At 34.9% G+C, this 26,971-nt stretch overlaps 1 protein-coding gene across 5 annotated transcripts in view; it reads left to right on the top strand.

Moving 5' to 3' along the window:
* The window catches only part of LOC117209166 (Down syndrome cell adhesion molecule-like protein Dscam2), a 315,452-nt gene that overhangs the window by 248,619 nt on the left and 39,862 nt on the right, over positions 1 to 26,971 (top strand). For all 5 annotated transcript variants that reach the window (XM_033450859.1, XM_033450857.1, XM_033450855.1 and 2 more), the window contains exons 5-6: positions 6,622 to 6,764; positions 20,009 to 20,173. In XM_033450859.1, coding sequence (XP_033306750.1) covers positions 6,622 to 6,764; positions 20,009 to 20,173 — 308 coding nt within the window. The remainder of the gene's footprint in view (positions 1 to 6,621; positions 6,765 to 20,008; positions 20,174 to 26,971) is intronic.

Here is a 26,971-nt window from a genome sequence, read left to right as displayed (position 1 = left end):
CATATATCGTGGATCTTAATTTTTGAATAAGTCAAATATTTCAAATTCTGATTTCTATGTAACAGACAGCTGAAAAATCTATATCCAAATTCTAATTTCAGAATCTGCAGTTTTAATACCGGATTTTGCTACTTCTTTTCATTAATGTTTCTTATTCTTATTTGTTCCTCTGTAATAGCAATTTTATCACTCACACCTTATTTTCAAATTATACTTTAACTTTAACTTTCTGTCTCATACAATGTAACTTTGCAAGCTCTCGTTCTTCAACCTAATTGTACGATACGCTGTCCTGCACAAAAACATCTTCGAATCAATAAACCCCTCTTTTAAAAAACACAATTCGAAAGCATACTTAAGACATAATATATAAAATGCTTCAAATATTTAGAGTATCGTAAAACACTTTCGCTTTATTCGCTGATTCTTCAACCTCAAATATTCCATTGAAGACTGCTCAGCTTGTAAAAACCATCTTTTGTTCCTCGTCAAGGCTACGCGATCTAATTGCCCCTGAAGCCTGGCAGAAAGCTTTACTTTCGCCCTTCTCATACTGCAGACGCATCGATCAGAAGCAAATCAGAGCCAAAACAGAAACAGGCACAGTCTTGAACCAGTCGAACATTCAGCAGTCGAAACTTTGTATCAGTTGGAAGCCGCAAGAGAAGCTGGAAGAATTCAAAGCAAAAGCAACCCCTTTCGACTTGCGATTCGACATTCATCCGCAAAACATTCCTCTTTGCTGTTCGATTCTCGGTTTTCAGTAATTCAGACGTCGAGCTTTCTGTTCATTTTGCATCCGACGAAAATTCACTGCCGGCGGTGTTGGTGTTTCGATACACGTCGATCGATTAAAGACGCGAGAGGAAACAGCTGGAGGCTGTTTTTCGTTTGCAGAAGATAAAGCAACCGGAGGAGGAATTGCTGGAATAAATGTAACGACGCGCGCGCGAAAGAGGATGCAGGGATGGAAATGATGAAGATGAAAGGTGAAAAAGGGAGGGTGGAATGAATAAAATAGTGAGACGAAGAATTGATAAATTGGAATCAAACTGGTAGTGAAAGGTTGGGGAATAAAAATGAGAGGCAAAGAGATAATGGTGCAAATATTTGTCAGAGATTACGAAATAAATAAAATATGCATCTTTTATATTAACTAATCGTTAGATAAACATTTTATATTGAAATTGTAGTACGTTAAATGTAAATAAAATACATTTAGAAAAAGTATAAACAAAATTGAAGGAAACGAATGAAGTAAATAAAAGAAAATATAAAAGTCTTTTACGGCAAAAGGTTCAAGTTTAAACAAACATGCAGCTTGAAAATTTTGATAAATCAGATAAATACAGATAGATAAACGTAGAGAACCTTACGGGGAATGGTATTTGAATCATTCAGACGTAAATTCAATTTTGAAATTATGCGGGAAGCGTTAATGAAAATAACCAGTCATTTTTCTCAATGTATATAGCATACAGACAAGTATTTAATAAAAACGAATACTCGCATCATTGAAATATAAATTGCACTTAAAATGATGCAGCAAATTCTACGCTGTTTTTCGCAGTTGTGTTGATAAAAGAACCACCCTCTTCTTGAATATTCCAGTTCTTCGAATGGAAAAGGAAATTGAAGGAAAGATTGAAAATAAGGTATAATTGAAACATAATGACGAATAGACGAGAAACAATTAAAGTGAACGTCAAAGAGATTGTACAATGTACAGTATAAAAGAAACGTAATGTTGATCGTCGATAAAAGGTAGAAACTGAAAATGTCAAAGGAAATGTTACATAATAAACAATAAAAGTATGTAAAGGGTATCCACAGAAAAGGAAAGAAACATAAATATGAATACACGAGAAACAAATAACACGAGTGATGTGGAAACACGAAATCAAGAACTAAAGCCAGTGCAGCATAAAGGAATAACACCTATAAAATCATTCATACAAAAGTAACGCGAACAACGAGCTACCTGGAAACTGGAAACAGGTTTCTGCCATTTCGAGTTTTCGCTCGAATAACCCCTTTCTTTGCTATATTTTTTCGTTTTGTTTCCCTTTTTTCTTCATTTATCTCTAAATTTTGATATTATTAGATGTTGCTTTCTCTGTTTTACAATTTAACTTTCCTCCTACGTAGCTTATTAAAAGACTAACATATTATTTAAACTGTCAATATTGATATTTGCAAAAATTTACTGTGATAGTGTGTACTACTATTTGCTAGAATATAAATGTCATGGTTATCCAACAAAATTATAGTATTTATTTAAAATATTACAATTCACAAATCATTTTTTATTTTCCTGGAATAATAACAAATGCGTGATTTTTTATTAAATACTCTCAATACTCAAAGAATATTAGTTGAATAATAAAAGAAAGCAAATCTTTTCAATACCAAATACTTGAACTGTTAGTAATTTTCTATTTCCATTTTTTCTACTATTTCTAATAACTTTTCGTCTCAACAAATTCGTTTCTATTATAACTTTCTATTGGCGCCTGGTTCCTTGAAAAAACGTACGTCTATTAATCGCGTCATTCTTTTAGCGAACCGAAAATGTTGCATTTTCTGGCTTTCGTATCTTCATTCGTGTGTTATTATTTTGGAATTTCGTAAATCCTACGAAATTATCTGAAACAAATGTGATTCGTGAAATGGCTCGTGACAAATAAAGGATCGACATCATCAGATAATTATATTTCAACATTTTACAATAGTCAGCAGGATGTATGATCAAGAGTCAGTTAGCTCGAAATGGGACATTCGCGTTCGCAGGCGCAGCTTGGAAAATCTGTTGATGACACTCGACACGCGGAAAAAGTGTGGATGACAAGCGTGTGCTAGTTGCACTGTGCGATATGCTGCGTACAAGTGGAGGACATAAGCAAATGTTCATCCGCTTAATATATTCTTCAACACTTTCTGAAATTGCACGTATGCAACGATTTTCACATCCGATTCAACATTTCTTTCCACTATTATTTATATATTTGAAGGGTCGATGGGAAAAGAGGAAGATATCATGTCATGAATTTAACAAATTTTAGAGTTTAACAGTTTTTCGTATATCCCTGTGTATGTGATGCTTACCACTGGCTATGTTGCTGTATTAATTTGAATAAAAATGTGCTAAGTTCTAAAGCAGTTGGAAGACATTGAGATATGCAACATATTTTTGATCTTTTACAATTTAACCTTTTATGCATATATTACTTAAAATTATAGATAGAAATTGAAAACAATGCAGAATAAAAAAATAATGAAATGTTTTATTTCAATATAATATTTATTGAATTATATCTAATATTATATTGAGAAATAAATGTTTGTTTTCTGGGAAATGCTAAAACTTGACATTTCCCATTGATTTGTAGAAAGTTTGATTCTCGAATAATAATTGCAATTAGTAGATTATTACTAGAATTATTAGATATTAGCGTAGGTACTATATACTAGGTTATTAAATTATATATTAGTACACCACATTGTGACTGAAACATGACACTTTCTCATTTCTGATCCCCGTTTGTAGTTCCATAAATGATCCGATCCACTTGAATAAATTTGTCTCACGTGTGACGTTATTTGCCTTCGACACAACCTGTTTACGAGCAGGTAGATATTTGTATAGTTAACTAAATCAACAGAGCATATATAGCATCATAGAGAGATAATGTTAATCCTGCCATAGCATCTTGTATATTAATACGACCGGCACTAATAACACATTTAATTAGGATTAATTACACAATATATACATATTTAGCTATAAAATTACGTAACTTTTACCTCGCAAAACATTTAACTCGTATATTACCATCGTAATACACTGGCATTGATTTCCAAAAATTCATATCTAAAAATATATCAAACTGTTATTCTCTTTTATATCTTACAAACATGTTATTATTTCCATAAACAATAAAGAACTATCAAGATCAAACTATCGCAAAACGGTGCATAATGGAATAATAAAATAGAGTTATCGGTAGAGGACATTATCGGTAAGATAAGTAGAATTGGAATGTACATGGTCAAACAAGTAAAATAGAGCTCTACAGAATGCTGCAGTAGAATAGGTCAGTAAATAGAGTCATTCTACTATCCTCCAATATGCAGTAAACATAATACAGGTAGAACACTAACCTTCTCTGAGTAGAAAATCGATCAGAGTAGATAATAGCCGATCAATAGAATTTGTTAAACAAATTTAAAGCGAAACTGGTCAGAAGATTAAAACAAACGATCGAGTTCAATAGCATACGGTTGCATTAAACTAGACAAGTAGAATAGGTGTAAATATTGTCCGACACAATATCTAATCAGACAACGGCAACAGTAACGTGTTTTATCAAACAACTGTTACCCGATTGTGTAAGTAATCAGTACAAGTAGGTTACGTAAGCGATTAAGTAGTATGGTTCGGTGTGTAGTTAAACAAGTAGTATAGCCGAAAGCTTTGTCAGCCGGCTATCATAACCTGGAACGTAACCGCATTGTACGGGCGTACACGAACGCGTGTAATTAAGCAGTGAATACAGAACGGTTTCTAATAACGCAGGTAGCATAAGACAACTCGGACATCTGACGAGAAACAATATTAACTTTAACGTGTTGAGAAAAACCTATTTTAGAAGTATCTTGTTTGTAGCGCAGTAAATGAAGGTATTTGTTATGTTGATGCTTTGGAATAATATTTTGCATCGTAATATATTACAATTTTTACAATATTCCAATCTTTAAGAATTGAATGCTGAAAGGATCTATTTTGAAAGCATTATATTTGTAGCGTAAAAAATGAAGATCCTCGCTATAACTAGATTTTGGAATAATGTCATGCATCATACTGCATTATGTTACAATTTTTACGATATATCGGTATTTAAAAATTATTTGTTTCATTAAGAAGATCTTATACGTATATCATAGACAATGAAGCTTTTTGCTGTACAAAGGAAAATTTCATTTCACACGAAGAGAAGAATTTCGTTGCATAGAGAAATTTCCAATTTTTCAACTCTTCAAAATCGAAAGATTTCATCGTGGCGATATCATATTTATACTGAAAACGAAAGACATATTTGTTATAATTCTAGTTTGCAATGATATTTTCGAAGATTATCAAATATTTTACCGAAGATAGATCTTCGTAATAATAGTAATTAAAGAGTAATATGCGAATATCTAACGAAATATCCCAGTCAATCCAAATTAATTTCAATTTTGAAATCCTAAATTCCTTCAAAGAACTGAAAAGCTTCGTGATGATCCCACGTGTAACGAGACGAACAGAAACTAGCTGCTAGTTTGACCTCTCGAAGAATCGATATCGCGACACAGTTAGACCTTTTTGGCCATTTTTAGCTATGCTATTATGACGCGAATCCTGAATGTTTCATCTCGTTTGCGGTTAATTCGATTCGTTGATCGACGTACGGAACGTTTTCTATTGCAGCTCGAAAGAGACTCGGCTTTTATGTTATGCACATACATTAGCGACAATTTATCGCTTACGGGAAGGACATTCGCTTATATGGACGTGCGCGCTTTTCACGATGCGTCTGCAGAACGACTTTTTCTTTACTGATAGAAGAAGAAATTAAAATGTCGATCGACGCGAGCGCGATTTGTACACAGGCTTAACGAGTCTTGACAAAATGACTATAAATGGAACAGATTAGAAGGAAACATAGGGTTAGAGAGGAATAAAAATTCAATTATACAGCGTTTATTCATAGATTTTGGTAATACTAGATTTCGAACTGATACTTTATTGTTATTGAAACTGAAACTTAATCTTATCATTTGTATATTGTATTTGAATTGTAACCATTTGCCTAGCGTAACTGATTATGTAAGAATTTTATTGGTTTACGTACAGAAGAGTAAACATATCAAGTAAAAGATAACTATTTTTGATAATATAATCGAGTGAAATAAAATTTGGGATTGAAACTCGAAGAATTGAATATTCTAAAAATGTGGCAAATTCTTAAAACCGGAAACAATCAACATAAAACTCTAAATAATACCATCAGATTTCCTAGAATTTAATATATTTCCATAATTTAATTTCATTGCGCTGTATAAAAATTCTTAGGATGCAAGAAACTTGTATAAAGGATGCAAAAAGATGTTTTAAACGGTATTAAAAAATGAAACTTTTAAATAATTTCTCTGAATCTCGCAAACCAAATGACTGAATAATTAAATAAAAAAACATTGTGTACATGAATTGTAAAGAATCAACACAACACTCTAAATAGTACCATTTAATTCCTTATAATTTAATCTGAAACACACTCTATTCAATGCAACATTAGAATTTCTCTCGTTTATTCGCATATTTCAATTACTCTCGAACCACGTATTTTCTTCTGCAATTTTAAAAGCTTTCCTGGGCGAATTAATAAAAGGCATTTGCTCGTGAGAGTGTCGGTGGTAAAAAGGCAGAATGGTAAAAGGAAGCTAAAAATGGGCGAATTTATATCGCGAAATGGTAACGCCAGTAATGGAACCTGGGCGAAGACGTTAGAATTCTAGCTTCTTCGTTTCTCTCGCCTTTCTTTTTTTTCTTCCTCTTTCATTCTTTTTCCATTGTTTCAGACAGCTGCTCGGGAACGGCACCCTCTACTTTCCGCCATTTCTGGCGCAGGACTTTCGGGCGGAAGTGCACAACGCTAGGTACAGGTGTCGTGCAACCAGTTCCGTTGGAACCGTGCTTTCCAGGGAAGTTACTCTTCGTGCTGGTGAGTTTGTTATACTTTTGGTAAAATTTAAAAAGTCGGCTGATCGAATTTCTAACTCGCAATGTGACATTCAGTTTATAAATGAAGACCACAGACAGGAGATATATGATGAGTGCGTTTTTATTGATTTTCTCAGTTTTACGTCGCACGATAGCTAAAATGAAGTATTTTATTAACATGAAATAGTCGATACATATTTTTTGAAAATAGGTGATAAATTCACAATGTATTTTTTAAGAAACGAATAATGCTTGTTAACATAATTATATATTAACGGTTTATAAGAAAGAACGGACCAATATGAATGATATTATATTCATAAATATGTAAATGTACGGATGTATGTCTGTAGAGATAAATAAATATTAACAATTTATACATGTATAAATCTTTAATGCTAATTTGATCTTTTTCAAACGTACAAGAGGAGAACAAAGGCACATATTTAATCTAAAAATCAAATGCAAATTACATTTCGAGATTACTCTTCCATAAGATGTGACTCATCGTGTTTTTCGCTTATGGTCGTCAAATTGTCTCATAAAACCAGTGCAATGACTTAATACTGGAACAAACGACGAGTATAAAGACGAAATAAAATTTTTAGTAATACAATAAAAATGTTAAGACATATAGACAATGTGTATAATATAAAGGAAGAAACAATTCCATATACAACTAAAAATTGTAGCCAATAACAAAATCTACGCTCAAATGAAATTTAAATAAATATAAAAGAAATATAAATATACTAAATTGCATGCATTCGTCTATAATTTCATTCCAATTAATACTGATGAAGCTGAATCGAAGCTATGGTATATTTTTTAGTCGGTTGAAATGGCAACAAATAAGGGGCTTAACGAATAATTAAAAGATTCTGGTTGCGTCGCCTTTTATTCAGTTCCGCGGGGTAGTCGAGTAAAGGGCAACGCGTTAATAACATAAAAATAGCGGAAAATATCGCGAGGGAAAATCTCTATCCGTATTTCTGCATTTATGGACAGAAGTCTCATTATCGTGTTCCAGTGCGGTGCTCATTAATTACTATGTTTTTTTCCGCCGATGTCCCAGCATCGGAAGGGGAACGTTCACGCAGGCTGCTGTATAGAAACGGTACACATATACACGATATATTGAGAAAATAATAATTGCGACTTTAACCTGAAATTTATTATTAAAAACTTCTTCGCTCTCTCTGTGTAGATGGTGATTTATTCGAGTCTTATATGTTATATCTTCCATATGTTTCTTGGAAATATGAAGTAATAAAAATATACTATATAATATAAGGATATTGTATGGAAATATTCTGTTTTTTATATATTCTTCAAGCTATTAGGTTGTCCCAAAAGTTTCTTTCGTTTCATAAGGTGATAATAGATGAACGACAATTTCTGTTTTATATTATTTTATTGAATTAGATATGATCTATTTTGTTATATTTCTATTATTACGTTCGTGCATAATTCAATAAACTAATATAAAACAAAAAACATTGTGCGTCTATTGTTTCCTTATAAAACGAAAGAAACTTCTCAGACCACCTAATACTAAATTAAGGAGTAACCGTTATATAAAAGAAATATTAGAAACAATTAAACAGTCCAGTGTAGGATTCAGGATAGGACAAAATTACTTGACGACAAAATTGTGTAACAATAAATTATTCTTGCTATATATAATTATTCTGTTCCGCAAGCAGCTAAATTATAAAGCAAACGATGAAACTATCACTAAAAATAATAGTCGAATGCTACTGAGAATATCTACAACGAAGAATAGTGAACAGTAATCTTGTACTATAAATAATAAGAAGTAATAATCTGCAAACAAAATTGCATAAAGACCCTTCGTTCTTCTTATATTGTTCAATCTACAAAACTGAAGGACAAACGATGAAAAAAGAACACTGAAAATAATAATCGAATATTCACTGTACAGGATAGAGACTAGTGAATTTTTGAAAAGAAAACTGTACAAAAATACCCCATCTCGTCTTCCATTCTTCGAATAACAAATGCTGAAACTTAAAAGAGAAACACTAAAAGTAATAATTCCCTGTCCAGAACAGAGCCTAATAATTTTTGAAAAGGAAACTGCACAAAAATACCCCATCTCGTCTTCCATTCTTCGAATAACAAATGCTGAAACTTAAAAGAGAAACACTAAAAATAATAATTCCCTGTCCAGAACAGAGCCTAATAATTTTTGAAAAGGAAACTGCACAAAAGTATCGCGTGTCGTCTTGCATTCCCCGAACTGTAAGGTGCGAACGACGAATACACGTCAAAGATTATAATCGTATATTCATTATTTAGAAATTGTTAAGAGAAATTATTTAGAAGGGAACTGCACAAATGTAGCTCGTGTTATCTTTCATTCTGCAAGCTACAGAACCTAAAACATAAATCGCGAAAGGAGCACTAAAAGGTGGTCTTGTACCCATCGATACGTTTCCACGGCGCGTTGCGTGAGCACAATAAACGTCAATTACAGTAGAGAACGTCGCCTTTGGAACGTGACTGGTCGCCGGAAACGGCAGAAAGTTGCTGAAGATCCCATTATGCCGGAAACGCGGCCCGCGTTTTCACCGAGACATCGCCGAGTAAATACCGGAGGGAAAACGCCAATGAAAGCCGTTAAATTGTATCGAAGCAAGTTCGATTTGAACAAACGACCAGACAGAGAAGGAAAGAGGCCAGAGGAAAGATGGAAATAGGAAAAAAGAAGCGAAAGAGGAAGAAAACAGAAGAAACGTCTGGGGAACGTCGTTCGAGAGAACATGGGACAAAGGTTGGTCCGGTACCATGAGCTTTACGTGAGCTACCATTTAAATGGCTGATTTTATGCCGACCAACGCGTATAGCAAGCTACGTGCTTTCGCCTGCCGTGGATAGCACGTGTACACTATGCAACCGAAATTAGAAGAAAATTTCGAATCCTTCCATTTAACTTGCCTTCGATTCGTTCCGTTGCTTTTTTAATGCGATCTCGTCGACACACTGTTTTACTTTCGCGTAGACGAGTTCTTTCTCTACGTTTAGCCCATTTTTAGGTGGATTTCTGTTTGATTAGGAGAAAAGAAAATTAACGTTGATGAAGGTTTTTTCGTTTGGAACTTTAAGGTCAATATAATGCAGTAGGCAATATAATACAGTAAATGTGCGTGATTTTTGCTTTTTCTAAGTTAGGTTACTTTATTTTCATTTTCCAGACATTCTTTGAAATTATGATATATAAGCATAATTTGAAATACGTAATTTTACGAATACTTGCCTTGTGAAAGTTTTTTCTTATGCGACAGCCTAATATTTACGAATAGGATTCTCCCTCGAATTTACTGTTTGATAAAAAAAAAATAAAAAAAGGATAATACCTTAGCTTAAAGAAGGAAGAGCAAGAAGCTCCCAAATTAAAATCTTACTTAGAATGAAAGCTAACTCGAACTAGATTGCCCTTTTCCTAATACATACGAATAAAACTTACGATCAATGATCGCCTTAACTTGAAACCAACAAATATAATTATAAAAGTATTTTGAAGAAAATAATTTGCAGAAGCAAGTATATTGGAAAAAGGTCGTTGACATTCCTTTTTTTTATTTAAAGATATCAACCTCGTTGACAGTCCTCCGCTACTACAACTTATTAATCCAGTCTTCGTGTTGATTTTCTAATAAGTGATCTTAAATTTTGCGACCTCATCATTAGATATGCAATTATGCAATTACGTAAATTACATTTCTAACCGTTCCAAATTCTTCTCTGATTCTTCCTATAAATTCAGACAATCAACTCTGCAGTTATTTAATTGTTAATCAATTATCATTAGACTGCGGATTTTTATACAGTTTTATATTTTTATGAATCTAAATAGGAGTTTCATGTACTAAATATTATAATGAATATTTTATTTTGAATATTTTATATACTTGATGTACTATATCTGTTATATATGTTATATATTGTACACATACACTTTTGCACGTTATATGCGTTGAATGCATTTTGATACCTTCAAATTTCCTATAAATACATAAATATAAAAATCTGCAGTCTAGTTAATTTTTCTTTTCTACGTATACATATGTATATGCAACATACGTACAATTATAACTACTGTGTTCTTTTTTCGTAACAAAGGTTTAATGCTTGTCAATTACCAAATAGACAAATAAATTTTCGAAGGAGAGACGTAATGACAGTAAATTCGGCCAACTTCTCAAGACGAAGGTGGAGGAGCGTGTATCGATTGGTCGGTTTTTCGTCTGGGGAAGTTCGTAAGTCGCGGCCGTCAGCGGCAACAGAAAATTCTTCTTTCTACTTTACGTCGAGACATCCCCGTCTGGGGAACTGCGAGAAAGTTCTCCGACAGGAAACGCGAGCGTATACGGGCCAGCCAATTTGACCAGTTGGTAGAGGAAAAAAAGGGAATAAACTGGAGAAGAATTCGAAAGTCAAATCCTACGATCCTCACCGTACGATTTCCCCTTTCTTAGCTTCATCCTTCGTTCGTAAGTCGGTCACTTCGCGAAGAGTTCTCGAACATGAATCGTCCGACTTGCACGTGTTCCGGCTGTTCTCCATTAATGCTGTTTATTAGATCGAAGAACGAGAATAGAAGAGTTTACTTTGATCGCGTCTTCGATTAATATCCCATGAGTTTTGTCTCGTTTCGAGGATTTAGCTGTTTAGATTAGAATTTTTCGTAAAGGCAAAGACAGATTTATCAATTCCACTGTTTATTAATTTCTTTATTTCGTTCCATAAATACCTACACAGTTAATATTCAACTCTCAACGAAGAAAGAAAGAAATATAAATTTATGTATAGTAACATGAATTCATTTAGACGATGATATAAGATGAGAAGAGATATAAATATGATGCAAGAAGATGATACAAGTGATAATAAATTGCAAGGTAAATATAGGAAACTGTGTTCGTAGTGTCATTATTCTTCTGTACTTTTCACTTTGTGGAATTGGTCAATGCGACATTTGATCGTCTATTGAAGGTAGGATTTAAGAAATTATATTTTAAGTTTAAACATAAAATCAAACAAATATAAACGGCATCCCAAATATCAGTATTTAAATCTTTGAACGAGGAACATCATTTTTAAAAATATGCCTATCTGTCGATAAAAATACTTTTAAAAAGTATATAAAAATATACAAGTTCGCCAATGTTCGTTTACGTTGATCAACTATACCAACGTAAATATCTAAAGCATTTAAAAAATGAACATAAATAACATTTTCCGTTCAAAAAAGAAAAAATGTTAGTTCTTAAAGATATCTACTATTCTCCAAATTAGCACAAAGTACAGACTCCTTCAACTCATCTCAAAGTAGGACTTCCAATTAAACGCTATTGAATGCTGCTTAATCCCATGAAAGATGCAACAATAACAATCGAATTATCATGAATTCGCCAAGAATTTCCGCCAAATTTACTCTCAAAGTCCTCCCACGCTGTTCCCCCGTCCCACCGTGAAAACTCAACGTTTTCCGGTGGTAACAAGTCTGCCGACTAATAAACGACGCGACTTTCCTCTCTTCTTAAACATAATTACCGCCTGGCAAGAGAAAAAAGGAGAACGAAGGGAAAAAGACGGAAGAGAAGACGCGACAAGGGGGCAACGGAAAAGACGTTGAACGTAAACGATCATAGAAGCCAGATCTATGAGACGCGGCGTTAATTAAACCTCGTTACATCGGACTTTCTACGAACTTCGTCGTTAACAAGCTGCCGTCGAATCGAAATCTTCGATAATCTCTCGAACGTCTTGGACCGTTCGAGCCTTCAGCGTTTCGTAATAAATCCACCCTTTAAAAGCAGATTGCCAAAGAGGATTTCGAAAAGAAGTGGCTCGTTATCAACCACTCTGTTTCGCTCGGCATCACCCTTTCACCAGGCTTCTCGTCGAAACCTAACCTTCGCGTAGACTTACGCAGAACTTATGACTTAGGGAAACCTGCCAAAAAAGTCTGGCAACTTCCTTTTACGTAAGAGAGTCCCCTAGACCCACGCACAGTTTCCCCGACTTCTTGCAGCCCGGCAGAAAAACACAGGAGAGGAACGTTTAGCTTAGGTCGACAGAGACGGGGCAGAGCTTCCTGGAAAAGGCACCGTTCATTAAAATGTGTTCCAGCCGGCGGTAATTACGCGTTTAATTATTTAAACGAGTGACCCGGCATTCAGCAAGATTTCATCCCCACCTCTGCTCTTCCGCGTTTCATCCCCATTTCGATTCCCTCCCTCTGGTTAAACTCTACTCCTTCTTTCTCTCTCTCTCTCTCTCTCTCTCTCGCGCGCGCGCGCGCTACTTTTTAGTTTGTGAAAGTAGCGTTTTCGTTTCTTGTCTCGATAATATCAGAGAGGACTCGCCATCTTCATTCAATCTTCCTACCCTTTTCTCTGTTTCTTTCCACGTTTCCGCTGTAGAAAGAGGGGTGGTAAAAGGGTGGGCAGAAGGGTTGCCTCGCGATGCTTGGACGTTAGGCCTGGTCCTCTGTATTTCTCGTGTCTTTCTCCTTCCGTTTTTCAAGCTCAAGCTTTTCAACTCTGCGCCTTTTCAACCTCAACATGTACCATTTCCGTCCCGTTTCCGGTTCGTACGTCTGTGTCGCGCTTCAAGATAGAGACAGACGTACTTGAGGATGTTGCAGCGTCTTCTACAGGCCAGATCCGACGCGGATACCGCGAATGAAACGGTTAATTGGTCGTGAAGGGGACACTGGGATATATTCGCCGAGCTATTCGCTTGCAATTCGAGCAGTTTGCGTTTCGTGCCGCGGTTCCGGATAAGAGAAACTGCTGCGCGCGTTAATTATCGCTGCCTCATCAGATGGAAGGATAGCGGACAATGTGAGACAAAGTTTAGGGGAGGAGTTGCAAGTTCTCGTGTACGGATATTATTAATTTTGTCGCTTCTGTAGCGAGTGAAAGGAAAATTGATCGTTTTTGGTGAAATTCTTAAGATATAAAGGCAGGGGATTATTTCTAAGCGTAGTTTAATTAATTAAGAATTTGTTTAGAAGCTAGTTTAAAAAAGATAGATTTTTAAAGGGAGTTTTTAGTTCAAGGAAATTGTTTTCTTTTGGATTGTAGAATATACAGATTCTGTATTTCGATAAGAATTAATTTTCAGCTAATTTAAAGAAGAAATTCATGTTGTTCTTGTTTTCTTCTTGGGTTCTGATATGAAAAAGATTTCGACAACTAATTCTTAAATTCTTCCTTCTTCCTCCTATTAATACAATTTTAATATCTTTGAACAGCTTATTGTTGCATTTTATTATGAGATAAAGCTTGTTATATCGTTTTTTTTTTTATACTATTAAATTACAATTTTGTACAAACGAAAAGTAATTTTATATGATCTCTCTAGCAAATTTAAATAAAATAAAATATTCGACTATAATGGAAATAATTAGAATTCGACTTCTCGAATCCTTGCTCCCGCGATAAATAACAAGATTCCCAAACAAAAATCCTTATTTTCTAAAACAGTCCTTTATAAGCCCAACAAACATCAACCGTATTGTCCATCGTGAAAAGTACAAGAAAATAAATAATTTGACATAATCGCTGCAATAGGTGCAAGTAAAGAATTTCTCAATTGCTTGTTCTCGCAACGAACAAGTGCAACATTTTCAAGTTTCCAAAACAACCTCTTCAAACCACCAAACATCAATCGTATCATTAATCATAAACGTCAATCACAAAGCTAGAAAAGAAATACCGTTGCATGAAATTGAGAGAAACGAGAAGAACACTCATCGCACCTGGAAAAATCAAACTAACCGCAAGAAGGAACACACGATTAAAGAGGAGAGATGCAAGCTGATTTCCACGTGTTCCTTGCTCTCTTCTCGATGCACGGTATCGCTGGAATGAAAGGGCCGAGATACAGAGGTGAGGCCTGGACCCGGCTGAAAAGCGATGAGGAATTTATCTGAAATGACATCGGCTCGACCCTCGTCGTCCGCCAAAGGACTTGTTCCCGAGAAGAGCTGCATTGTCTGGAGAAAAAAGGGGAGCCGTTTCTCTTCTCTTTCTCTCTCTGTTTCCTTCTACGTGCTTTTCTTTTTCTCTCCGGCCAACTTGGCGCGAGTTTCTCGTAAGGGCATCCCAGGAAGCGCTCGTGCCGCGCCACTTCCGATGATGACCTCCGACAGCGACTGCGATGCATCGTGCACCAAGAACGAATGGATCATTAATTGATCCTGAGATGAATCGAGAAATGGTTTTTATTTTGATTCGTCGTTTGTTTGGAATTTTTGGTTTCTCCTTTCCTCTGTTTTTCTTCTTTTTTTAAGAGATTATTAACGTCGCGTCAATCGTCAATTAAAAAGGTTAATTATTATCCAACTTCCAGTTACGTGAAATCAGTGAACAACAAATGATTCACGGTTATTACTATTTTTCACTGAATCACGGGATATAAATTGGCGGATCAGATTTGGAGATTAATTTGGACAATTCTGAGACTGTTTAATATTACTGTTTGTTATAAATTTCGTTTTTAAAGAGTGGCTGATAAAGTATCGGTGCATTAATTGGCTAATTTTCTAACAAGGCTTGCACTGATTTAGTGTTTAATCTTTCTAAAACTGTCTTTGAAGTTGTAAAGAAATTTGTCTTTCGTTTGTCGTCAACAATAGAATCTCATGTTCAACTTGGTATCCAAAAGTTTATAACGAAACAAGAACCCAATAATTTGAACAATAAAATAATTAAATACGTAATTCAACGACTTGAACGACAAAATATCAGAAAGAAAGACATCATCAAAAATAAACAACAAATTCTCGTCTTCAATTATGTCAAAGAATTATCCTCATAATTACGTCAAGCACCATCGAATGAGTAATAATAATTTCAACGATACAGTATCTACATAAAGAAGTTAACAAAAATATTTGACAATGTTTCCAATTGAAGATTCAGCGGATGATCTGTCTGTCCTCAACAGATTACGTCAATCTAACCGAGAGAAATCGAGGCGTTGCAGGCTGCGCCACGATATCGAGGGAACGTGAATCGAAAAGAAACTTAATCCTGGGGTTGGCTGCGAATCCACGGGAAATATCGTTGCCCGGTTCGCTGGAGATCTGCGCATATTGGCCTCGTTTGCACGTTTCGTTTCGTTTTCCTCCCCTTCGACGGAATTTGATCGTTATCCAGGTATTTGCCAGCTCCAGTCACGGGGCGTTCTCCAAGTGGCTTCCTAATTTTTCACGTCTCCAAAAAGCAATCGACTCGACGTTTCCTCGAATTTTCTTCTTTTATATTCGAATATTTTCTAGCTCCTTCCGTTCCACTAAATCTTTCTATGAAACATTCTGTCTTTGGATATTTGCTTAATTTTTTTTACGACACCAGGAAGTAATTGACTCGATATTTCCTCGAACTTTCTTCTTTTATATCCAACATTTTCTAGCTTCTTCGGTTTCAAATTTTTTTACGACACACTCTACTTTCTTCATTTTTCATATCTGCAAAATGCAATTGGACGCCTCCTCGAATTTCCTTTTTTCCACCGTTTTCTGTCCACTCTCGTGCTATCAAATTTTTCTGTGATGGACACGTTCTCCTTTTTTAACACTTCATAAAGACGAACGATGGGACTGTCAGTAGTTCTATTTAAATGCCTCCGATGTTTCGCCGAATTTTCATTTTCCTTGCTCCATATATAGCAACATGAAACACACAAATGGGAAAGGACACAAAATACTACTCAACTAGAAATTTCAATTTGTCCCAAATATCCGCCATACTTAAAAAGAAATACAAAATAACACCAAATACTGTCCAATTTGTAACTTATTGTAACAGTGTAATTGTCAATTAATTCCATCAACCATAGAAGAAGAAGAAGAAGCCTAGTAGAATTTAGAATCGAAATAACATTGTATTAAACGTAAAACTGAAATTGACATGCAGGTGACAGACAAGTGCCTTGTCCGGACGTATTGAATTAACACTATGAACTGAATCTAATTCGTTTAAACGACGTTGTTCACTGTCGCGCAACAGCGTTTTCCTTGGATGGAAAGCGAGGAAAAGAGAGGAGCCGGGTTATTGCAAAATTTTCGAATGTCAGAAGCAGGGAAGGAGTGACTTAAACGCGTTACGTTTAATACTTAAATTGTGCCTCCGAAATGAGACGCGTAACAGCGTGACGCCCAGGCTGACAGTGCTATTAAGAGCAATATCGTAGCTACCTGTCAGATCTGGGAATAAATGGAGCGGCGACGGAACTGCTGGAGCTGAAAACGAATTTCCGGATGCGACGCTAATCTTATCTCCGCTACGGAATTTACCTCGACAAACGTCCTCCTTTCTTTTCACCGAGGAAACCCGAACGAGTCCGTGAACGTGAAAATGGTAATAATCGAGAATCATTTGTTGTTCAATGATTTCACGTAACTGGAAGTTGGATAATAATTAACCTTTAGCTGGTATCGTCGAGTGATATAATTTAATGTATAGAATTCAAATCAGGCTATTTAATTTCAGATTGGTTGGATTTGTCTCCTTTAATTTATCATCTCAAGCTATAAGATAAATGTCACTAATATTATTATTATATATTAAATACAGATTAAACCGGAGAACTCTAAAATCATATGATTTAATCGAAATTATTATCGTCGATATACATAGCGATATGTGCGATCTTTTCGAAATATACAAGTCCACTAAATATATATCCTGTGGCTTCTATGTACAGGCTCGCATTAATATTCCGGCACCATGGTGTGCGCAGAATTATTATTGCATAAGTTTGTGTCTGATAATTAACGCATTATTGACGATACACCGTGAAATAAACTTTACTCCAGTTTCTACATAAAAAAGAATGAAAATGGTCTCCAGTCAACGACTAAATTAATCAATCCTTAATATATTAGTACAAATAATTGGACAAATATTTTACTTGTCCAATGGGTATACTTTTTCTAAATAAAAAATGATAAGCTAAATAATTTTTAAACTGTATGGAATGTCCGAGTTAAATTAAATTAATACGGATCACTGTATATTTTTGAATTTCTTTCAAATTTTATCAATATAACCGTGATAATCGGGTCTCACTGCAGTTGTAATTAATGAAACTCCAAAAATACTTCCATGAACGATTGTATCTTATCTCGATACATAACTCTCGATAAATTCGCTCAAGCAACTTTATCGTGTAAACGATTGTAGCGAAAGGAGATTGGAACACGGGAATGAAAGATTTCGATCCACTACTTTATCGATTTAACAGTGGAATCGCGAGCGTAATGGCATTGCGGGGGTGGTAACGTCTTCCCGGGATGTTTCGTCGATTTTTACTCTGAGAATTTTCCGTGTCGGGTCGGAAACGGATGTCACGTCCATCCGCGTGATTTATAGCTCCTGCATCGGTATTCGAACGAAACGTGTCGGTAAACAACGTGGAGCTCTGTGAAAAATCCTCGTCCGGAAGGGGATTTATGTAAATAGCGGATGGGCGAAAACGACTGTCGCGATTCTTTCTTTTGGATCGTGTGGATAGAACGACAAGCGTACTTGATTGTTCTATTTTGTTTCAGGGTAATAATTTACGATAGTTTTATGAGAATTGATCCTTGCAATAGATTATTTCTCTATATTCTCGTAAATCTCAACACTGACTTCAGCTGTGGATCGAAGTATTTTTCGAGCATCGCTGAGGTGATTTTTGATTGAAGATTTTTAGTATTTATTTTAATATGGCTACATTGTAGCGTTAGATAAAAATGAATCGCGATATTTTATTAGAAAATATCTTTTACAAGCAGGAGATTATATTTGGCTATTAGAGAAGATCGTTGTTGTAACACAAAAAAGATAGAGAATATTACTGCAATATGATTATGAAGGTTCAAACACAAAGTCTTGTTAAATAATCTTATAATAATGTAACAGATGAAAGATATGAAGTAGGATTTGAAATAACTAATGAACTACTAACATTTGAAAGATATTATTTGAAATATACAAATTAGAGAAAAACTTTATTTTAAAGCATTGTTTAAAGCATTAATTATCAATCAGAAACTTGCTACCCAATGTACAAAACGACTTCGCGATTGGATTCGAAACTTCGAAACGTATAAAGAAACAGACAAAAATCTGTGCCTTCGAAAAGCAAAGACCTTTACAAGTTCGCGTAACTTTAATCCACTCAAGAGAATCCCGACAAAACGCACTCGAAAACAAATCGATAACTCACCCCTTACCATAAACTCAGTTTCGAAGTCTCCGATTCCTAAAGAATGAGGAATCTACAACCCCAAACTTGTCAAACTTCCCTTTCATCTCCGCTTAATCCACGCAAACAGCAGCGCAAACATCTGCAGCAACATTTTTTCCATCCTTTTCCTTAAGGGATGAAACTTTTTAAACGTAAAGCTCAGAGAAAAACGAAGGAAAGATGGAGAAAAAGGAAAGTTTAATGAAGCATTGGGTAACTACGCTTTGTCAAGTCTGGTTATCAAGTTTGTATTAATAATTGCTCGTTTCAACTCGTTGCTGGAAAGTACGAGTATCAGTCGTTTGAAAACGTGAAGTTACATTGGGAGAAACGAGTCATACGCAATTCAGTAAAATATTAACTCTGCGTTGTCTTAAAATTTGTCTTCACTTTCGCTACGAACAGCTTAATAGTTCTAATTTGGAGCTTCTGTTCGAATTTTAACCCTTCCGCTTCGGGCGCCACTCCGTATATCCGGCATCCAAATGATGCATATACAAGTGCTATCTGTAGTCAATAATATATTTTTTCGTTATCGGCAGAACATCTTCTGTTGATTTATTGACATATTGGATTAATCATTTCTTAAAGATACTCATTGTTGAAACAACATCAAAATGTTTCACGCAATATATTTCAAACATCCAAACGATCGTGTACTGTTTCATGCTAAAAAATCTATTAAATCCATTGACAGTGAAACGATATTTCATATACGGTTCTTATAAGAATTATTGTTATTTAAGACTTAGGAAAACGTATATACAGCAACCACGCACACTGTGCGTATTTCTGGCGCGCGTTTCCGTTCAGTGACAGTACTTCGGCGAACTGGACTACCGAAGCGAAAGGATTAATATCGACGATAATTTAATCAAACGTTAATTCTGCGCTGTCTTTCAATTTTTTCGTCAATTTCGCTACGAATAGCTTAAAAGTTCTAATTTGGAGTTTGTGCTCGAATTTCAGTGTTGACGGTACCTGGGTATGATGTAAGGGTGAACAGGTCTCCGGTGGTGGAGGGATGCAACGCGGTTTTGTCTTGCACGGCAAGAGAAGACGTGAAGGAACATCTGACAGTCACCTCCTGGTTTCGCGACGATGCCATTCTTCTACCTGGAAGCACGGACACGGGTGAGTGTCAACGTTCTTTAAAAGTATATTTATGCTTTCCTTCATATGTTTATATGTTTCATGTTTGTTAGAGAAGCTTCTTTTTTGTTACACTTGCTACTAGTTGCCTTTGGCAGCTTACAGTTTTACAACTTTGCGTCCGGACGATACGGTTTTTTTGAACGATTCAATAATTCTGTCGAATTATCAACGCCCACACATTTCTATATTTCACGTCGCACGTTCAGCTCTCAATATATACGAATTAGTGGATTCAATGAATTGTGTAATAGCTGTTACTATAATAGCTAATTCATACTACGGCGAACCGTTCACTTGTCGATTCAATTGTTTATTTGTGTAATTGCACATTTACTTATCCGTGCATTCGGTGAGACCACCGATTCGCTCGCTTTCGACATTTGGTTTTGTCGATGGTATAAAGTGGACAATAAAACCGAATCGGTCGATACGTTTTTTTTTTTTTTATCGTATTTATGGAAGAGTTATAGAGAAGAGTGTACACGAACCGTGGAGAATGGCAGAAATAAATACAGAATTTTGTCATCATGTTAGCAAAGTAAAGGTGCGCTGTATGACATAGAAGGATATACGCGTGCAAAGAATAAAAATTCGAAAGAAATAGAATAGAGGAGGAAACGTATCTGATTAAAAGAAGATTTTAATTTTGTTAAACCTCTCTTCACTCTTTTCAACGGATCATTAAATAGTAGATATTGACAGAAGAAAATAGTTAAAAAATGTTATTTCATCTCTTCTTAATTGGATCATGAGCATCTGATAGAAACCACATTGATATCTATTTTTTTACAATAGATTGTGACCAATGTTTTTTGTTGGTCTTTTTTCTACGAGCGTAATGTCAAAACATAATGAAAAATGTATTTACATCCATCCTGTCTAACTGCAAATGACAGAACAGGCGAACAAACGAAGCAAGTAATCTTTAGCGAAGACAAGGAATTGTGTGAACGCTGTTTTCGGTTGTTACGGATTCGGTAAAATTACCCAATCGATCGAAAACCAATATCGTCTGGACGAGCTACGAGCTCTTAAAATGCAAGATCAGTTGCTGACTATTGTTATTAACATTGCAACGATCCTCCAATTTTTGTATTTCAATCTCGCTCTCATTTTGGTAAACATAAAGAAGTTGTAATATTTTTGGAGAAGATATTAACATAAAATTGAAACGAGAAATCTTGCGCTTGAATAAGACTTCTTTCGTATTTAGTCCAAACTCCACGTACTTCGTAACGTTAGAAGAATACAATTGGGTCGAAAACCACCAAAACAACTTAGCAGGTTTAATATGATTAACCAAATCTGTTAATGAGATACCTAACTTGAAAAGTATCTGTTATTCAGATACATCACTCTACTTATTGTGCAAGTACTCAAGAGTACTTACATATAAATACTTACGAGCACAAGTTCTGAAATAATTCCTCCTATTAAAGAAGAAATAATCATTTCTTCAAATCTACAGATGATACGTGTCAAAAAAGTATTTGTCATGGTTTTGAGAGCTGATGCTACTAATATTATATTATGCTACCACTATATTATTGTTCATTTGTCTTTTATATATTACTTCGATGTAATAAATAAAATATATTAAGAAGACTAATGGAAGTTTAAGTATCTTTTTCCAAGATGTCATTTGCAATCCGTGGCTCCTTTGATACTTTTGTTCCTCGTGATGAATACCATACGATGCGAACAAAAAAGATTCTGCATCCAAATTAATATTCAAGGTCAATTTTGTGCTCCACATTTTTAAAAGATCTCCATCGATCCGAAGGTATAGAATCACTTTGCAAAGCCACGAAGAATCTTTTTTGACATTCCATACATTTATATTACCTATGTTTACGACAATGATAAATATTTCAATATTTTCCTGTTGTCGTGAAGCAATGAGAGCGTAAAAATTAGAATGCCTGTCGACGAAGCAATATTCCATAAAATATTTCATAAAATGACCGACAACATTCCGCTGTCTAGGTATTTCTAAAAAATAAAAAATAACCTACTTTGAAGCGCGCTCTTTCTGGTGAAATAGTTGACTTTAATTGCTGACAAACGGCACACCTTTGTTGATATTTAAAAAAAATATATTAGCGTCGAGATATATGTTGGTTAAAGTTCACAAGCTTTCCACAGGAATTCATCAGGAGAATTCGACCTTTAAACGATCGTATTTTCGAAGATGTTACATCCTTTCAATTTTTCATTTTTTAATTGGAAATATTTAAAAATATTCGTAATTACTATACACGTATTATGAAAAACTCGTAAAAATTGTGCAGTTCTCACAGCATATTATTATAAAGCTATTCAAATTTTAATTGATATTGGAGAACAGATAACGAGGAATTATTGACTTAAGCATTAAAGAACAAATTTAAATTAAGAATTCGATTAAATTCAACTGTTACAGTCTCAAAATGCAAGATACAAAAATTCTAACGCGGCAAGTGAAATGAAACATTCAACTTTCTCCGATCAAATTCTCAGAAATTGAAAGAATATCGTTTTATTAATTTATTGCTTTCTTAAAACGATTTTTGACAAATTTCAATAATTTACATTGTACATAACATAACAATCCAGCTTTAACATTAAACGTTTCGAAGTTATATTATTTGTGAATTTTATTTTGTTATATAAAATTAGCTAGAATACACATATACTCAATTCAAAAATCATTTCCTATGCATATTTTCCTCCTTCACTTCCTTTTTTTCTCGCAATATTCTTTACGTTATTCGCGACTTTTTCTTAGCTATATTATTTAATTTAGGAAAATCTATTCGCATCCTCTTTTTCCCTCTACCTTTTTAGCGCCATTCTCCAAATTATTCATCGTTTCTCTTAACTATATCATTCAGTTTAAAAAAAATTTCTGTTATTTTCCACAATTCTTTTCTCGTTCATTGCGGTTCATTATCTTCACTCTGCAATTCACTATCCTATTTTGAGTCACGTTTGATTGGAAGCGAGAATTGGATACTACGAGGTTTGCGATTAAGGCGCGGTGAATTGAAATTTAAATATGTTGTTTATTCTAACAACATCAGTACGTTGTGACTGAGAAAATCGTCGAACTATAATGCAATCTCTTCATTCATCTATATATTATCACCATATTCTTCTCACAAAACTCATTCCAAACGTTTAAAGACCTCCAACAGCCGGATCGAACGGAAATCGACCAAAAAATGTAATCTGGAATCGATCAGTAGCGACACGATGATAAATCGTCGTTTCGTGCCATGAAATTCTAAACACGATCGAACGAGGCCAACAAAGCATAAAAATATCCACTTGAATAGAGTACAAACACAGTGGGTCTCCAGAGAAATAGAGGATGACATTCGATCGCGAGAAGAAAACGTGGGAAAAGAAGGTGGCGGGGACGCTTTCGACGAAAGGAACACGAGTCCGCGATAAAGTTGAAAAGATGGAAAGCGGAGGAATGGGGCTGAATATAACACGCCAACTAACTGTTGAGTTGTTTCAAAGTTGTTCGTTCGATGGACGTGTTTCGAACAGGTGGTAGGTAGGACTTGTGAACGGAGTTTGATAGTTTTTAAACGGTCTGCGTGCCTGAACTGAGAATAAACGTTGGATGACACTTTAATGGATATCGATAGAGTTGAGCGACGTCTATTTATGTATTTTGAAAAAACTTTTTTTAATTATGTAGCTTATAATTAAACGAGTAAGAGATGGACGATGAAATTCTATCGGTATATGTAACTTTTTATATTGATTTTCATTGAGACAGAATTTGACATTATTTTTGCAAAAGTAGATTGTACATATCTGAGGAAATAATCCTTGTTTACTTTGTTAAAATTGAAATCCTAAATTTTAAGAAAGCTTTTTATGTTGATTTCCATTAAAATACAACCTGATCTCGTTACTAAAAAACCAGGTTATGTGTATTGACAAAATTATCTTCATCTATTCGTCGAGTTGAAATGTTAAATTTACAACAAGGAAATATATAATCGATTTTTATGAAAATAAAATTTCACGTCATTTTTTAAAATGATGGATCGTGTGTATGAGAGAATCAGATTTATCTATTCTTCACGTTAATATGCCAAATTTTAAAATACATTCTAAGAATGAAAAGCTAAAATGCGCAGATGCTCGTTATTAATACAGCGTTCTCGGTTCTTGCATTTCAATCTCTTTATGCAGTAACAACTAAAACAAAACTAGCCTCATACCTGTAATAACGATCGCATCCCCTTCTCTGGTCGGCTGGGACGTCCCAGCACCGGAAATAGATGCTCGACTCCTTTCCGTTTTTTTCAGACAGCGGAGCACGCGCGATTCAGACGTGTTTCAAGCGTGTTTTAGCCGTGCTTCTCTCCGGCTTTATGCCTTTGTACAATTCCCGTGCCTCATTGTCCTTTCGACGACGACGACGACGACGACGACGGCGACGACGCGTGTTCTCATGCGTCTCATCAGCGTAACGGTTGTTAAATCCAAATCGACAGCACATCGTAATCGACAAAGCAGTTTCAGACGATCTCGAAGCTTTCCCAGCTGCCATTTTCCTTCTTATTTCGCGATGTTTCGTTTATCCGTCGACGACGAATTTCCATTTTCTTTTTCACTCTCCTTCGCTTTCTTTTTTTTTTTTTTTTTGTTCTTGTTACATCAAACAGCAGAGGGATCAAAGATCAACATCAGACAGGATGCAGATATTCGAACGGATGTTTAGGGATCTTTGAAGTGCGAAGCGTTGACGAAAGAAAGCTTCTGATGAGGATGGAAGCGAGCTTTCTGCAATTGCACGAAGATGACGTGTGTGTTGTAGCGTGTAGTTTTCTTGAAAGGGTGAAATTTCGAGAGATGTAACCGGTTTGAAGATTTGTAATGCAGGTAGAGAAATCAAATGATGTAACATTCTCAGTAATAAGGTATTAAGTCTTGTCAAATCGTTTTAATTAAACACTAATTATGCTTACATATCCGACACTAATTATTCAAGAGATTTAACGGATATGAAGATTTATGATGAAAGTCGACAAATTAAGTGATGTAACATTCTCGGTAATTAAAGGACTTAAAGCATTAAATCTGCTGACTCGGATTATTTTAATTAAACAGAAATTATATTTGCATACCTAACATTAATTATCTTGGATTACTCTAATAAATATACGTTAGCGCACAAAATTATTTCGATATTCGTAAACCTGTATCTTGCGCGTGTTACATAAGACATTTTGAAATTCCATTAGCACTGTGCTAATATCTCGATTATCATGATTATATTGGTAAAGTTTGAAACTGGTTCGAAAATATACATAGAAATTACAAAATATTTCTTGCAAGTATATATTTCATAGAAAACTTAAATAGATTCAAATAGTCCATTATCCGTTATATAATACTAAAAATTTCAATATTCAGTATGAATATTTATGTTTAATGCTTGTCATATGGATAAATGTATAACGACTATAGAAAGCATTTGTACACCATTGAATTTATTATAACATTTATTAACTAATTAATTAAGTTCAACCAGGTTAAGTTTCGTAGTATTTCGTAATACTTTTCATATGACTATAAAAATTTAATACTTACATGAAACGATTGTGAAACCCGACAAAAAAGCTTCATTGGAAAGTAAAAGTATGTACAAGTACTTTCGTAGCCACTGTAGTTACACAAGTACTATACATTCGTTATATAATTACATAAATCATCAAAAATACAATATAAAGTATATCCAACATCGAACATGGAACATAGAACGTTCTACCACACTCGAAAACCGAGAAAAATTGGTGAAAACTTGTTACAAAATTTGTACGTATGAAAACTTCGTCAATATAACACGCTTTTCATTATCGAAATAATTTTTTAGTCTGCATCCGCTCGTTTAAAGACGAAGTTCTCCACGTGTATGGATTTATAATCGTGAAAGGGGTTGATTTCAATTAAAAAGCCGAACGTAGTGGCTGAGAGAAGTTTAAACGTTTATACCCGACACGCGTGCAAGTTTCATCGGTGGGCCCCGCATAAACAATCTCCGAAACAGTCTCGCTGGAAAATCAAATGGAAGAAAGAGAGAAAGAGAGAGAGAGAAAGGGGACGAAAAAAAGAGGAAAAAAAGAAGAGAAGTGGAGGTCTTCAAACTTCATTTTCTACGGCGCGAGACTTTCGCTGGTGCCTTTCTATAAACAATCCTCGAAGCACCCTCGGGGAAAAATACCGCCACCCTGCTCGAAACTTAATCTCCCTGCTTCTTTTTCAGTAGATTTATTCGTAAATTCGTGCCACGCACCGCCGATACAAATTAAAAAGCAGGCTGAAAATTCAACTATTCGTACTGGCCAGCGAGTACTGTGAATTTAAATAGTTTGAGAGTTTCGCGATGATTTTAGTTTATTTTGATCGGGATTAGACGAAGTTAGAAATCTGAGGTTTTACGGTAATGTGTCTGGAAAGGGGTAATTAATTAGTTTGGAGAGATTGATCTTCGCAATTCATTAGTTTTAGGAGATTGATTGGTTTTTAGATATTTAGAGGTCAGAAGATGTTAATTAATATTAGATGTTTGGATTAAGAAAATGTAACAGAAGGGATAATTGAATTTATTAGTAATGTATTTGGAAAATGGTGGAAAGATGGATAATTCGTCTTTTGTGTGTTTGCAATTAATTAGTTTAGAGAGATTGATTGGCCTCTAACTGCTTGGAAGATAGAGGTTGTTAGTTCGTGATGGACACTTATTTAATTGTTGTTAGAGATTGGGAAGTT

This window comes from Bombus bifarius, unplaced genomic scaffold (assembly GCF_011952205.1).
Source record: "Bombus bifarius isolate JDL3187 unplaced genomic scaffold, Bbif_JDL3187 scf7180000008166, whole genome shotgun sequence".
Taxonomy (NCBI): Eukaryota; Metazoa; Arthropoda; class Insecta; order Hymenoptera; family Apidae; genus Bombus; species Bombus bifarius.
This window is presented reverse-complemented; position numbering and strand designations above follow the sequence as displayed.